Source organism: Cyprinodon tularosa, unplaced genomic scaffold (genome assembly GCF_016077235.1).
Source record: "Cyprinodon tularosa strain WSP-4 unplaced genomic scaffold, ASM1607723v1 ctg602, whole genome shotgun sequence".
Lineage (NCBI taxonomy): Eukaryota > Metazoa > Chordata > Actinopteri > Cyprinodontiformes > Cyprinodontidae > Cyprinodon > Cyprinodon tularosa.
Window position 1 is genome coordinate 419022 of NW_024039344.1, and position 12948 is coordinate 431969.

The following is a 12948-nucleotide window of genomic DNA, read 5'->3' on the forward strand; positions in this document are numbered from 1 at the left end:
GATTGGCCCTAGGTTCATCCAATACAGGACTATGCTGGACCTTGTGTAGCTGGAGTGTGTCAGCAGTTCCTGCAATGCAGTTCCTGATCTGAATCTGATTGAGCATATCTGGGACATCATGTCTCAATCCATCCACCAAGTTGGCATTGCACCACAGGCTGTTTAGGGGTTGTCGGATGCTTTACTCCAGGTCTGGGAGGAGATCCCTCAGGAGACCATCTGCCACCTCATCAGGAGCATGCACAGGCATTGTAGGGATGTCATACATGTATGTGGAAGTCAGACACAATACTGAGCCTAGTTTTGGCCTGTTTTATGGAAATAAGAGCAGCCTGTAGCGTGTTTTCCACATTAATTTTGTGTGTGACTCCAAATCCGGGCCTCCATTTGTTAATAAATTTGAAGTCCATTGAGAATTTTGGGGGGATTTTGTTGTAAGCACAGCCAGCTTTGTACTAAACAAATTATTCAATAAGGATATTTCATTTATTTTTGAGCAGTGTATATATTTTAAATCCAGAACTTACATTTCAGAGATTAAAGAAGGCTTAGCAGGTGGGAGCTCCTTGAAGTGGAAATAACATTGCAGATCATCTTAAACATGCTGTTATGTTGCATTAGCAGATGGTTAAAAGAGCTTTTATGTTGATGTATTCCAGAAAGACAGATTCTCTTGGGTGTTTATTGTTTTCAGCATAATAAACATTTGTTCTGTATGTACCTTGCTTATGGCCTACGGTTGGTTTAATAAAAACCAGCTCCCATCCCTACCCTAAAAAAACAAAACAAAAAACACAGTGTATTTCTATTTTAAAGCAGATTACTGCCAGACTGTAAAATATATTGATCAAAAGCTCCTGACACACAGGGGGCTTTTAATTTGCTGTGCTTTTATTGCTGTAGCCTAGGTGATTTATCCAGAGGGTTAATTAGCCTCACCTTTATGTGCTGCTTGACAACCAAACACCTTAAGCATCATTCCTTTTTAGTCTACACCCCAGGTGGCCTCAACATTATCAAAAGGTAATCCGGCTTTCACAACAGTGCTCCATTTTTAAAGGAACTGCTAATTTAGATATGAATATAGAAGCATCTGCCAGTTCCATTGAGGATTTTTTACATCCTTCCTTTCTTGGTAATTTCAAGCCATATTTGTATCTGATGTATTTCTAATATTTTTATGTAGATTTTTATTTTCCTGTCAAATAGCGCTAACAGTTTGCCATTATTTTTTTGTCCATCTCTCTTGTCTTTGTCCAGGAGCAGCCAGGGCTTCATGCACATGAAGCTGTCACGGACCAAGGAGAACAAGTACATCCTGGGCCAGAACAGCAGCCCCTTCGACAGCGTGCCTGAGATCATCTACTTCTACTCAAGCCGCAAGCTGCCCATCAAGGGGGCCGAACACATGTCCCTGCTGTACCCCGTTGGCATCAGGACACTATAGTACTGTGGGGATCATGACAGGTGTCACTGGACTCCCTGGGCCCTATCCTCATGGCTCATGGTTTCTTTTCTTCTGGACTGAAATCACAGGAACATGAACAACATTCAAAACTGCTAATACTGGCTGACAAATTCCAAACCGGTTTTCGAAGGCCACTTTCATACGATCTCATACAAACAGACTCGATATCCCTGATGGTTTTATGACTTTGTTGTGTTTATTTATGCGGACGTCCACTTATCACATCTGAGACTGATTGTCTGATGAGCAGCATTTCAGTAACTGTTGAGCTGAGAGCTCATAGCACTTAACACTCAAAGAAAAAGAGAGGTACAACATATCATTAGTCACTTCAGTAGATTAAACTCATTTGGATAGGCACCGTTGTTGCTAGAGTTGCTTGAAGATGAAACGAGAGACAACATTTATGATGCATGTTGCACAATATTGTCCTCATGAGGCTCGTGCAGCAGCTGAGATATCAAATAAACTGACCGGGTGCGATTCCCCAGCTGCGGGTAAACAACAGGTCTGTGAGCTGAGCACACTGATCTCTCTATGTTGTCATAGTGTATGTTGTCTGCTATCCATCACTGAGTGGGTGTATCACACCAGTGACGGTGTAAGTACCACGGTGGTGTGACAGGCAGGAAAAGCATGATGGATGGGTCAACCAATGTGACACGGTAAAATTGGCCGAGGCTGGAGACCAGAGCCTGTCCAAATGGACCAAATTACCCCCACTACCCCTGCTTGGAATGGCTTTGCATGGGGGGGAGAATGAAATATGCCTGCATTGTCTACCTCAGAAAATCAATTTCATTCCCCCATCTGCAGATCAATAGGTACAATGGGATTGTAGACATTGATCTCGCTCCCTATGACATTCCCAATCACCTTAAAACGGTGTCATTGGTTTTAGGAATATTTTTTTTTCTTTATAAAATGATAGAATTTATGAAAACAAATTTATGTTTTGTTTCAAATCAGGAACTGTATGTATAGTCACTGTTATTAATACTATGTGATGTCAGTTACAACTGTTTGCTTAATGCCTTATAATGCATGGGGTCAATTCAGTCCGCTCAGATTAGCTAATTTCCCGATTCCGCCTTTAGCGATTGTTCTGTGACTGTTATTTATTCTGGGTAATTATTAGAGAGCTTTTTCTACCCACAGCCAGTTGGCCCTCTCCGTTCTGCTGTGATGGGATTTTTAGGGACTTTTGCTCTGTTTCTTTTTCTGTTTTGTTGTCTCCTGTTCTGCTAAGCGCTTACTTGACTCTTGAGACAGAAGTTCAACGAGGTTGTCAAGCAGCCCTCCACCCAACCATTCATCCACCCAGCCAACACATCAATGCAGAGCTGCCTGTCCTAAACAGATTAACACCTACCTTCAACCCACCATGCTTCACTTTGCATACAAACCTCCAAATGTCTAACACTTTGTTCCTGTATACTCTTTGAATGTGTTCACAGACAGGCTAACACTCCTGTTTTCTGCTTACTGCTTGTGCTAAGACTTCTTTGAATACTAACTCATTTTTTCACTGCTAAATCCAAGAAGAAAAGACTTAAAAGGTGTTTTATTTGCTTTCCTCTCTGTATGTTTCACACCTCAGTGCAGCACTGTTTGCTTCTTGGGCCCGTCCTGCAGTTTTCTCCCAAGCCAGTAATCTTTCTTATGACAAATAAAACAAGTGGATATGTTTAAAGCGTGAAATCATTAAAGCAGTCTATTGTGACTGCCCAACGCACGGCTCGTAACTTAAAAATCACGGTGCTTTACCAACCAAGAGATCGGAAACTATTTTTAGAGTGGAACTCATTTTGGCTTACGCTATAAATCCCGCTGTCTGCTATGCAATTGTAAAATGCAGTCGTTTAAGTGGGAAACTGGGAGGAGTTTGTGCCTCGGTAAAAAGTTTATGATGGTACAATACGCCCAGCAGGAGAAGAAGATGACGTTTCCTGATGAGAAGTGCAGGAAGTGAGCAGACAGACCGTGCTGTCGGCCGAACAGTGCAATCTGAGGGCGCCTCTTTGTGCTTTAACGAGGAACAGTATGTCGTCATTGTGGACCTGTGTTTTATTGAGATAAGATATCTGAAGATAGAATGCTAATTTTGAAATAAACTATGTATCATGAGTCCTTTTTTGTCGCGAATGTTCAGGGTTTAGTAGATCTGATAATGCCAGGAGCGGCTCTTTATTTAGTTCCTGCTGCTGATGAGTACTACTCTACTAAAGGAAAGAGCCCATGTATGATGGCCGCACTGCCTGCTGAGAGGCCTTAGCTTTGGGGAGAAAAGGAAATTGGAGACATGTTGGGGAAGAGTACAAGGAGTCAAAGGGAAGGGTGTGAAGAAGGGGAAGAATTTGCTGCAGTCAGCACAGACATTCTCGACATCCTTGTATTTCTATTATGGCGACCTAAAAGAGCCCCTCTCTCCATCAGAAGTGTCTTAAAGGTTGTGTGTGTGTTGAAAAGCTGTTGTGCATGCATACAGCTGTTAACTGAGTATGTGTGAGTGTGAGTGTGTGTGTGTATGCACGACTACATCAGCCATTGACTTGCCCCAGGTCTTCTCTCGTGTTATTGCTTTATCGTGGAAACGTGGCATGTCTGAGTTTTCCTTGTGTACATTTTCGTGCCACGTATGTATGCACTAATGTAACGCATCTCTGTAAAGTCCCCCATGGCCAAATGTATATACTGAATGTATTAAATGGGGACGTAGAGGCATCATGGTGCAGAATGATTAAAGTTGGGATTATGAGTATAATGTGTGCTTTGATGTCACATTATTTCTGACTGCAGCCTCACACACATCCATTAAGAGGAAGCTTTATTTAGGGAGAGAAATGCCTGCCATAACTGGTTACTATAGTGAAGTCTCTCAACATTTAGGGGAGATAGAGCATTGTTTGAAAATGTAGCGCTATTATCAAACCACCACCACTTTTTATCGATCCTTATGGTTGCCTGGTTGCATGATGCAGTTCTTTGCTGTGTGTTAGGGTTTTAGACCAACAAAAATCACTTTATAATTTAGAGGTGGAGGGTAATGTATGTCATGTGTATTCATCCCGCTTTCATTGGTTTGACCACAAACTAAAAGCAGGTGTTTTATTTGCCTTCACAAGTAGGGCTCTTAAAATGTCAAAGTTGATGCAGACATTAAGAAAAACGCTTAACAATTGTTTAATCCATAGTATTCTTTCAACACACAGGAAGAAACTTTCTTAATTACAAAAAAAATAGATTTAGGAGACAGTTTGCCACTCATTCAGAAAAAAGTAAAATATGTATTTTTATTGTGTAAAAATAAGTCTTACTTCCCTTTAAAACAGTAGATTCAATTAAGTTTATTCTACGGTAATAGCACCAATTACAACACATCCTCTCAAGGCACTTTACAAAGACGAGTCACCCAGATTATACAGTGAGATTCGTTTAAAGTTTTCTAAGTAACAAAAAAAAAGTTGATTGTATCGACTTATTGACTCAAGAGCAATCCCTCACACCAAGCATGCTTGTAGTGACAGTGGAGAGAAAAACTCCCTTTTAACAGCAAGAAACCTCCATAAGAGAGCACAGATTTTTTTTTTATTTCAGTTTAATATGGTAAAAAAAAAAGTCCCATATTAAACTGAAATAAAATTTAAAAATCAGTTAACTTTTTTTATTTTTTCAGTGGACCTTAGCCTCTTCCATTTTACTCTGCTAATTTGTGCTTCAATTTTCCTCCAAGCTAAATGTTCACATAAATGACATTTATTACAAGACATATTAAGGATCCTTCTGCACTAAATTAGTATTTTAAAGAAAACATGAATGTGGCTCATACAAAACCTGTTATCGACATCATGACATCGTGACAGATGCTTTTTTTCCCCAGCAGCAGCTTGGTTTGAATTTGTTTTAAATGGTATTTTCCCTGTTTTCTTCAACTACAAAATGGTGTTGCTTTGCTATGCTATAGTTGTCAGTTTCAGTCTAACTGCATCATTTTTAATTATGTTATTGTTCGCTACATTAGTCTCCAATCCCTTTGCAACTAAACAGAGAGAGATGTTTCATGTTTTCACTTTTTTTTGAAGCCCTCAGATAATTAATATTTTCCCAGCATCCATTTGTCCCACAGTGAAACGCAGCATAGCTGGTAGAGCAGCGCACATGGGAAGTGCATTTTGAGGGCAGAGCTCAACCGTCTGTTTCTGTCCATGAAGTTAATATTTAAACAGAAAATGTTAGGTTATGTCCTTCTGCAAATCCACCACTTGTCTATTGCAGAAACAGGAGCTTTACTGACCTTTTCTAATTTCCTCACAAACATCAGTGTCACTTGTTGCATCAGTGGAGAAAGGATGAGCCTTCAGAGACAGGAAGGGCTCAGGGCTGCAAAAGCAGTGCTGCTACCTAAAGAAGTGTGTGAAGTTATAGGGAAACTAATGGTTCAGTGGTTAATCTTTGAGATTTTTTTTTTTTTTTTGCAGAGGTTCATTTTAGAACATTGAGCGTCACACAGCATCAGAAAGGTGTACAGCAAACAGGACAGGGAGAAGAGCCCTGCTCAGTCTAAAGAGATACAGCAAATTGACCAAGAAGCATCCATCCACCTAAACTAAAGGAGAACGTCAATGAGAGAAGTAGTATGTAGTAGTAGTATGTATAAGAGTAGTAGTATGATGATTGAGGTTCATTTGACATCAAACACTGCTGCCAGTATTACAGCAAAATGATATTGGTTATTGAATGGAAAAAAATAGTGTCCTTGTGTTACAGACCATTTTTAAACAAGATGTAGGTTAGAAACGAAACTGCTGAGAAAGTTCTAGTCCAGGGGATTAGCTATCAAGCTAATCTACTGCCCTGCAACATTCAGGTGCATCCCTACTGCAGTAAAACCAGGCCTTTGACCAGACTTCAGGGCATGCAGAAGAGAGAATCGCTCATTAGTTGTGTCGCAGGACGATAGATCTGGAGGACTGAAGTTGGACACCTCTGATCTGGACTATAACAGTTAAAGGTATAAAATGGAAAACTGTGCATGAATAAAAAAAAAACGATTCAAAAAGTTATCTTTAGCCAAATCTGGCTTAAAAGAAGATTGTCAAGATAACAAGCCTTTATTTGATCCTCTAGTCAGATGAGACCAATATTTATACCTTTGACACATGAAACACTGTTAGGCTTTAAACTAATGCTAAACATAAACCTGACTGCTACCGTCCCACTGAAAACATGGTAGAGGCAGCATCATGACATGGGGATATTTATTCAGACAAAACAAGGATACATCACACAGCATACCAATCTATTCTGATTACCTACATGCTCAGAGTAATCATTTAATTGTTAATTGTTTCCAGATGTAACAGTGCAACCTTCCATGTTTAGAAACAAGTTTAAACCTTATTTGAATTGCTTTGTCTTCTTATTTACCCTTATGGTATTCTGACTGTAATATGTTTTCTTGTCATTCTTATTGCAAAAAGCCTATCACACTGCTAGTTTCTACCTTAACTGTTTTAACAGTGACAGTTCATTTACAATAAGTACACTTAATATTTGAAAGCCTTGAAACTTAAATCGTGTCCACATTTTATTCTAAGCATTACATTTACACCAGGTGCAGCAGATTTAATAAGGCATTAAGTTATACTTCTGCATTCAAATAGAACATCTAAACATGTTTCTTTTACTGATGCAGCAGCAGAATGAAACTTCTTTGCTTACTGTTCACCTAAAGGCTGGCAGTTTCGCGACATTAGAGATGAAGCCAGCTTAAACGGTTAAATCCCCTTCCTCCTTCTCCATGATTGCTTTTGGAACCTCTGCATTCTGACGGTGGAGCAGTTTCACCAACACGTTTTTTGCCAGAGAGCAGCTGGCTGACATGCGGAGGGAGCAGACGCAGGGGGCTGATGAAAGCATCTCGAGTCGTGTGATTGTTGGCACAAACCTCAAAGTTGCCTTTATTATAACCCCAGAATGGTTTAATTAATATCACTTTGTGAGACACTGAATCTTTAATTTCTTTTTTTAAGTTGAAGCAAAAGAAACGCTCAGTTCTGACCCAAATGAAAGCAGAAATACAAAAAAAAGCTCTAGAAATTTTAGACATTGTCACAGTAATTTCATTATCAGGTTGACTCAAGTTGAAGCAACACTAAAATAATGGTATTTCAGACTTTGAAGTGCATTTTTTTTGCCCTTCGTTCTGCTGCAGCCTCATTCTCTGCCAGATAAACTCCATGCAGGGTTAAAGTGCTTCGGATAAAATGCATCAAAGAGGCTTTATGGACAAAGCCAGTGCTGAAAAAGAGGCAGAAATAATAAAAGGCACAGCTTGAAAGCAATGAATGGGCAAAGAGGGTACAAAACAGCCTTGTATCTAACCCAAGCGCATTTCATATTCCATTCAGTCATACCTAGCAGAAAGCAATCTCAGGTAACAGACCTCATGTCACGTGAGTCACCTTTTTTCAGAGAGACAAAAGCATGCGGAAGCCATTATGCAAACTCAATCCTTTCCTCCTGCTTTCTGACGTTTGAGGATTTCATCTCCGTCGAAGAGTATCTGCATTGTTTAGCATGTCTGTGGAGGCTTGATTAGACAAGCTTCCTCCAAATTTCAACAGGCCTGGCGCTGATTATTTCCAGCAGCCTGATATATTGGCAGTAATGACAGAGTGCAGAACCCTTGCTCATTATCTAAAAATCCCAGGTGCCACAGGAGTAATTGGGGGAAATTGTCCCTTTTTCAAAGCTTCAGTTTTCCTTCATAAGGAAGGCCTCTTTGTTATGCAGTTTCTTTGTCCACAAGTGGCCTTTAGAAAAACTATGCGTCTATCAGCCTAGAACTGACACACAAAAAAACACATTAAAAACAAATAACTCTCTAGGCAGCTAAAGTCAGGAAGTTTTTTTCTATTTTTATTTTTATTTTGACCAAAAGGGCTTTACAAAATTAGTAATACCATATCTTTCCTCATGAATTTATGTGTCCTGTAGGAATTTGATGTGATCAGACCAGTAGATAGTGAAACAAGGTAAATTAAAAGGAAAAAATTTGTAAGGTTTTAAAAACCAAGGTGTGACATACATTGAGTTCAATGTACCACCACCTTTTTCTTTCATCTAAAAAACCTTTGAGCTCGTGTATCTACCAGCTTTGTATATCTACCCATTCTCTGGTGTAAAAAAAACTGTTGTTCAGTCAGATTGGACAAAGATCAGATCTTTAGTTTTCACATAGTGCTTTAAGATCCATTTTTTTTAATTTTGAGCAAAAATTCCCAATCGGATTTAGTCCAGGCCTTTTACTGAACCCTTCTGCAGCAGAAATGTGATTTGACTAAAACTATGCAGTTGCAGCAGTCATTGCCTTGCAGGTTAGTCTTTTTCTTTTTAAATTATGGTTTCTAGGTCCATTATAAGATAACTGAGACAAGCTTTTTAGTCCTGAAAAGCATCCCCATAAATAATAAGAATTGAACGTTATTGATCTAACAATGGAGAAATTCACCTCTGTATTTGACCCATCTCCATGGGGAGCAGTGAGCTGCCACTGTTCGGGTACTGGGGAGCAATCAGGAGTAAAGGGGCTTGCTCAGGGACCCAAAGTGAAGGCTGTGGGGATTAAACCAGGTCCTTGCAACCTTCTCAGAGCACAAGGGCACTGCTCTAACCACCAGGCCAGCACTCCCACCATCATGATGCTGGCCCTATCATGGGCCGGATCTATCAAAGGTTTGCGTGTATAAAAACGTGAGCTATTTCACTGCGCACGCTAAAAAATGTACAAACTGAACTATCAACAGCGTGCTAAATGGATTTGGTCTTTAAAACGTGCTAAATAGCGCCTCTTATCCATTTAGTACCTTTTCTGCAATGAATATGCAATATGGGGCGTTTACACGCAAAAGTGCGTCTTGTGGGAGGAGAACATGTAAATATATTAATTTAGCACTCGCAAAGTGATTTATCAAACCTAAAAACAATTTTGCAAACGGTATCTGACTCTATATTTAACACGTTTCAAAAGAAGGTGCAAATGGTCTGTATGCGTAATTGCGCACACATGGCAGCGGTTATTGTCGCAAGAAGGAGACATCGAAATGAAGCAAGGAGACGCAGAGAACGCAGTTTTTCACTCCGTGTGAATATATATGGATTGAACGAGGAAACAATCATCAAAACATATCGTTTATCCAGCATTGCCATTTTGGAGCTGTTGGGGGAACTCCGAATGGATTTGGAGCCAGCCACAAGGAGGACCCATGCAATACCAGATATCACAAAACTCCTTGCAACGTTGCACTTTTTTGCATCTGGGTCATTCCAGCGTACGGTTGCAGCGAGAGCTGGGATCTCCCAATCTCGTTTTTCAGAAGTGCTGTCTGACGGGGTCGGGGTTCTCCCCCTGCGCCTGTGGAGCAACATGCCAATGCTGCGGGGATGCGTAATCTCATCCACAGTCACTTCTTGTGAGCCATTTGGTATGTGCATTTTTCTACAGGCCAATACAAAACACCTGTTTTTTTGTTGTTGTTTTTTTTTTACTGCAGTGAAGTAGAAATTCAGCCACATACCACCTTAGGGAATAAAGGTTGCCAAAGTTTTTTCTTTATATATCACTGTAAGATTTAAATTTCTTAATGCACTAGTTTGTAGAAACTACAAACTGCTTTGCCGCAAACCACAAAACGCGCAAAACCATCATTTAAATAGGGCGTCTCCAACAGTTTTGCACCTGCCACCAGTTACGCAATCGCTCTTGCAAAATCACGAGCAAACCATGGTCCAGCCCCTCGCGCAAAATTCCAGTTTGCGAGCGCAAATTACTGCACGCAAAATTGGATCTTGATTAATCCGGCCCCATGTCTCATTCTGGTGATGATTTGATCAGTTGTGTAGTCTCAATAAAATCTGACCAGAATCCCTTCCTGCATGTTTGTCCTAATCCTGTTTCCCCTGAAATTTATTGGTATGTGTAGTGGGAATAAAGCATTCAACTATTTACTAAATGAACAGAGATCGATGATTGTCACTCAGTCAGCACTTTATTTTTATCTTTGCATAGAGAGAACAGTTCATCATACGGCCTTTACTGCACAGTAATCGGCCCTGTTCTGCCTAAGCAGTGTTCGAGCCCCCTTACTTAGGCTACAACGATGGAAAGTTGTCAGAGTCAAAACAAATTACAGAGACTTTGATTAAAAAAAAACTAAATAAATATAAAAAAAACTAACATGCTATTAATTAACCTTGAGAAAGAATCTGGTTTGTTGTGGGAAGAAAATATGTCTTGTCTACAAACACCCTCACTGAGGCATTGTGTGGCCTTGAAGGTGAAACTGACTGATTGAAAACTATTACAGTGAGTAAATAGCTTAAATCGATTTATTAAATAAGAGAAATCTAAATTTTCTGACCACAGTATGTATACCTAATAGTTTTTACCTCAGCAGTTTCTGCATCTCTGCAGCTCCTCAGGAGTTACCATTAGACTTTTTCCTGCCTCCATAACTAATGCTTCCCTTGATAGCCTGTCTGTTTTGATGGACAGCCACGTCAATGTTTGCTTGCAGACGTGCCATACTCTTCCTGCTTTATTCAATAACAAATTTAATGAAATTTCAAAAGTTTTGGATATTACTTCTTAACCTGCCTGGTGTTTCCCTAGTTGTAATGACATAGTTTCCTTACAAGCAACCTCTAAGGCCGTTGCATAACAGCTGTATTAATACAAAGGTTAATTCACACAGACAAACTTTATAGTGATGGAATGACTTCTGGGTTAAAAGCTTCTCCTAGATTTTGTTTCAGAATTTCAGAATGAAAGGAGATGAAAACTAATATATACCTGTTACTAATGCTCTCCAGGGTCTCCTTGTTACTATTTGGTTTGTTTTTTGATCTGTTTTTGTTTTCTTCACCTTATTTTAACAATAGAGTGTTTTGTGGTAGTCTATCACAACCGAATAAATTAAATGATTTACTATGATGGACTGACAGCCTGTTGAAGGTTCAGACGGCTGCAGATAGGCACCAGGACATCATGGGAATCTTCTAAAAGGATGGATGGATGGATGGATGGATGGATGGATGGATGGATGGATGGATGGATGGATGGATGGATGGATTGATTAAGTGTTTATGTTTTGCATGGCAGTGGCCTCTTGTTTTTTCAAGCATCACTGGTTGCTTCTGCATGTTTTAAAGCCATGAACCTTTGGAAGTAGGTTTTAATGAATGGTTGCTGCTTGTAGCACTCAGGCAAACAAAGAAATATTAATTCCTTTGGAACTCTGGATGTGAAAAGGATTTCAACTTTAAACAATTTTCAACAATTTTATCATATAACCTAAACCTTTTTGTATAACTCTCAAGGTTAAGAATGAACAGGGAGATGTCAGACAACTCTAGTGTTGTATTATTTTAAAGTCATATTCATTTCAGAGTTCTTTATGAAACTCCACATTCAAAAGTACCAAATTATATCTTACAAAGAAACCAGCTTTATTAAAACATTTTGCACGTATTCAGTCAAACACGCTGAGTAAATGTTCCTGGAGTCAGTCAGGATGATGCATGTCATATACAGCCTCAAAGCTTAAAAAAAAAGAAACCTTACAGCTGCATGTCAAAGCATCTTTTCAATAAACTGTGTGACAGTGGGAAGTTCACCCCTCATGAATTTCCAAGCTAGATTTTCAGTAGCACCTCCAACAGAAAATAACCCACAATATTCTGAAGGTTGTTCTTAAACATAGTCAGCCATAACTAAAAATCATCCAAGTTATTTACTACCCTTAATATACACTGGTTTTAATGATGCATCTGCTTGCAAAGCTTAACAGCCACAGATGTGTTAGAAAGCAAGTCTATATTGTATCTTCTTAGTTTAAATTCCAGTCTCTGACAAAAAGCCACGTCTGTCTCCTGTTTAATTTGCTTGAAGGCCATTGTGCTTTTATTCACTTATGCTTTTATTGAAGCAGCAACACTTTTTTGCTTCCCCACAATAGAAATACTTTATTTTTTTTAAACACCCTTGGAGGCAGTTTGAGGTGGAAATTGCCCACAGGTGCCTACTATAAAATGGTAACAAGGACAGACGGACACAAAGCACTGTTTGGGTGCATGAAAGGCCAATCGGCTGATTGAGCTGTCACATTCACAGATGCAGCAATAAACCTAAGCAGGGCAATTACTGTAGATGGAGGATGGTGGGCTGTGAAAAGTAATAAGACTGGGGGGAGGTGGGGGACAGCCACAGTGTTTCTTCCTCTAAAATACCCTGATGAGAGTCGACTAGACAAAGCAAATGTGTGTGTCTGTAATAAGGCTGGGAGGGGGTAGGAAAAAAAGAGGGTTCAGCTGATGGTTACATTGTTCAAACAATGAGAGTTACATCTCAGCATATGGTAATAAAGCTATCAGCAAATCTTTTTATGTCGCTTTTATGTCTCAGGCTAGCTAATCATGAT

General features: G+C 39.6%; 1 protein-coding gene across 4 annotated transcripts in view; it reads left to right on the forward strand.

The window, feature by feature from the left end:
• Positions 1 to 4232, forward strand: part of LOC119797925 (SH2 domain-containing adapter protein F-like) — a 131485-nt gene extending 127253 nt beyond the window's left edge. For all 4 annotated transcript variants that reach the window (XM_038307193.1, XM_038307195.1, XM_038307194.1 and 1 more), the window contains one exon: positions 1261 to 4232. In XM_038307193.1, the coding sequence (XP_038163121.1) occupies positions 1261 to 1447 (187 nt within the window). In that variant the 3' untranslated portion in view covers positions 1448 to 4232. The remainder of the gene's footprint in view (positions 1 to 1260) is intronic.
• The last annotated feature ends 8716 nt before the right edge of the window (positions 4233 to 12948 follow it).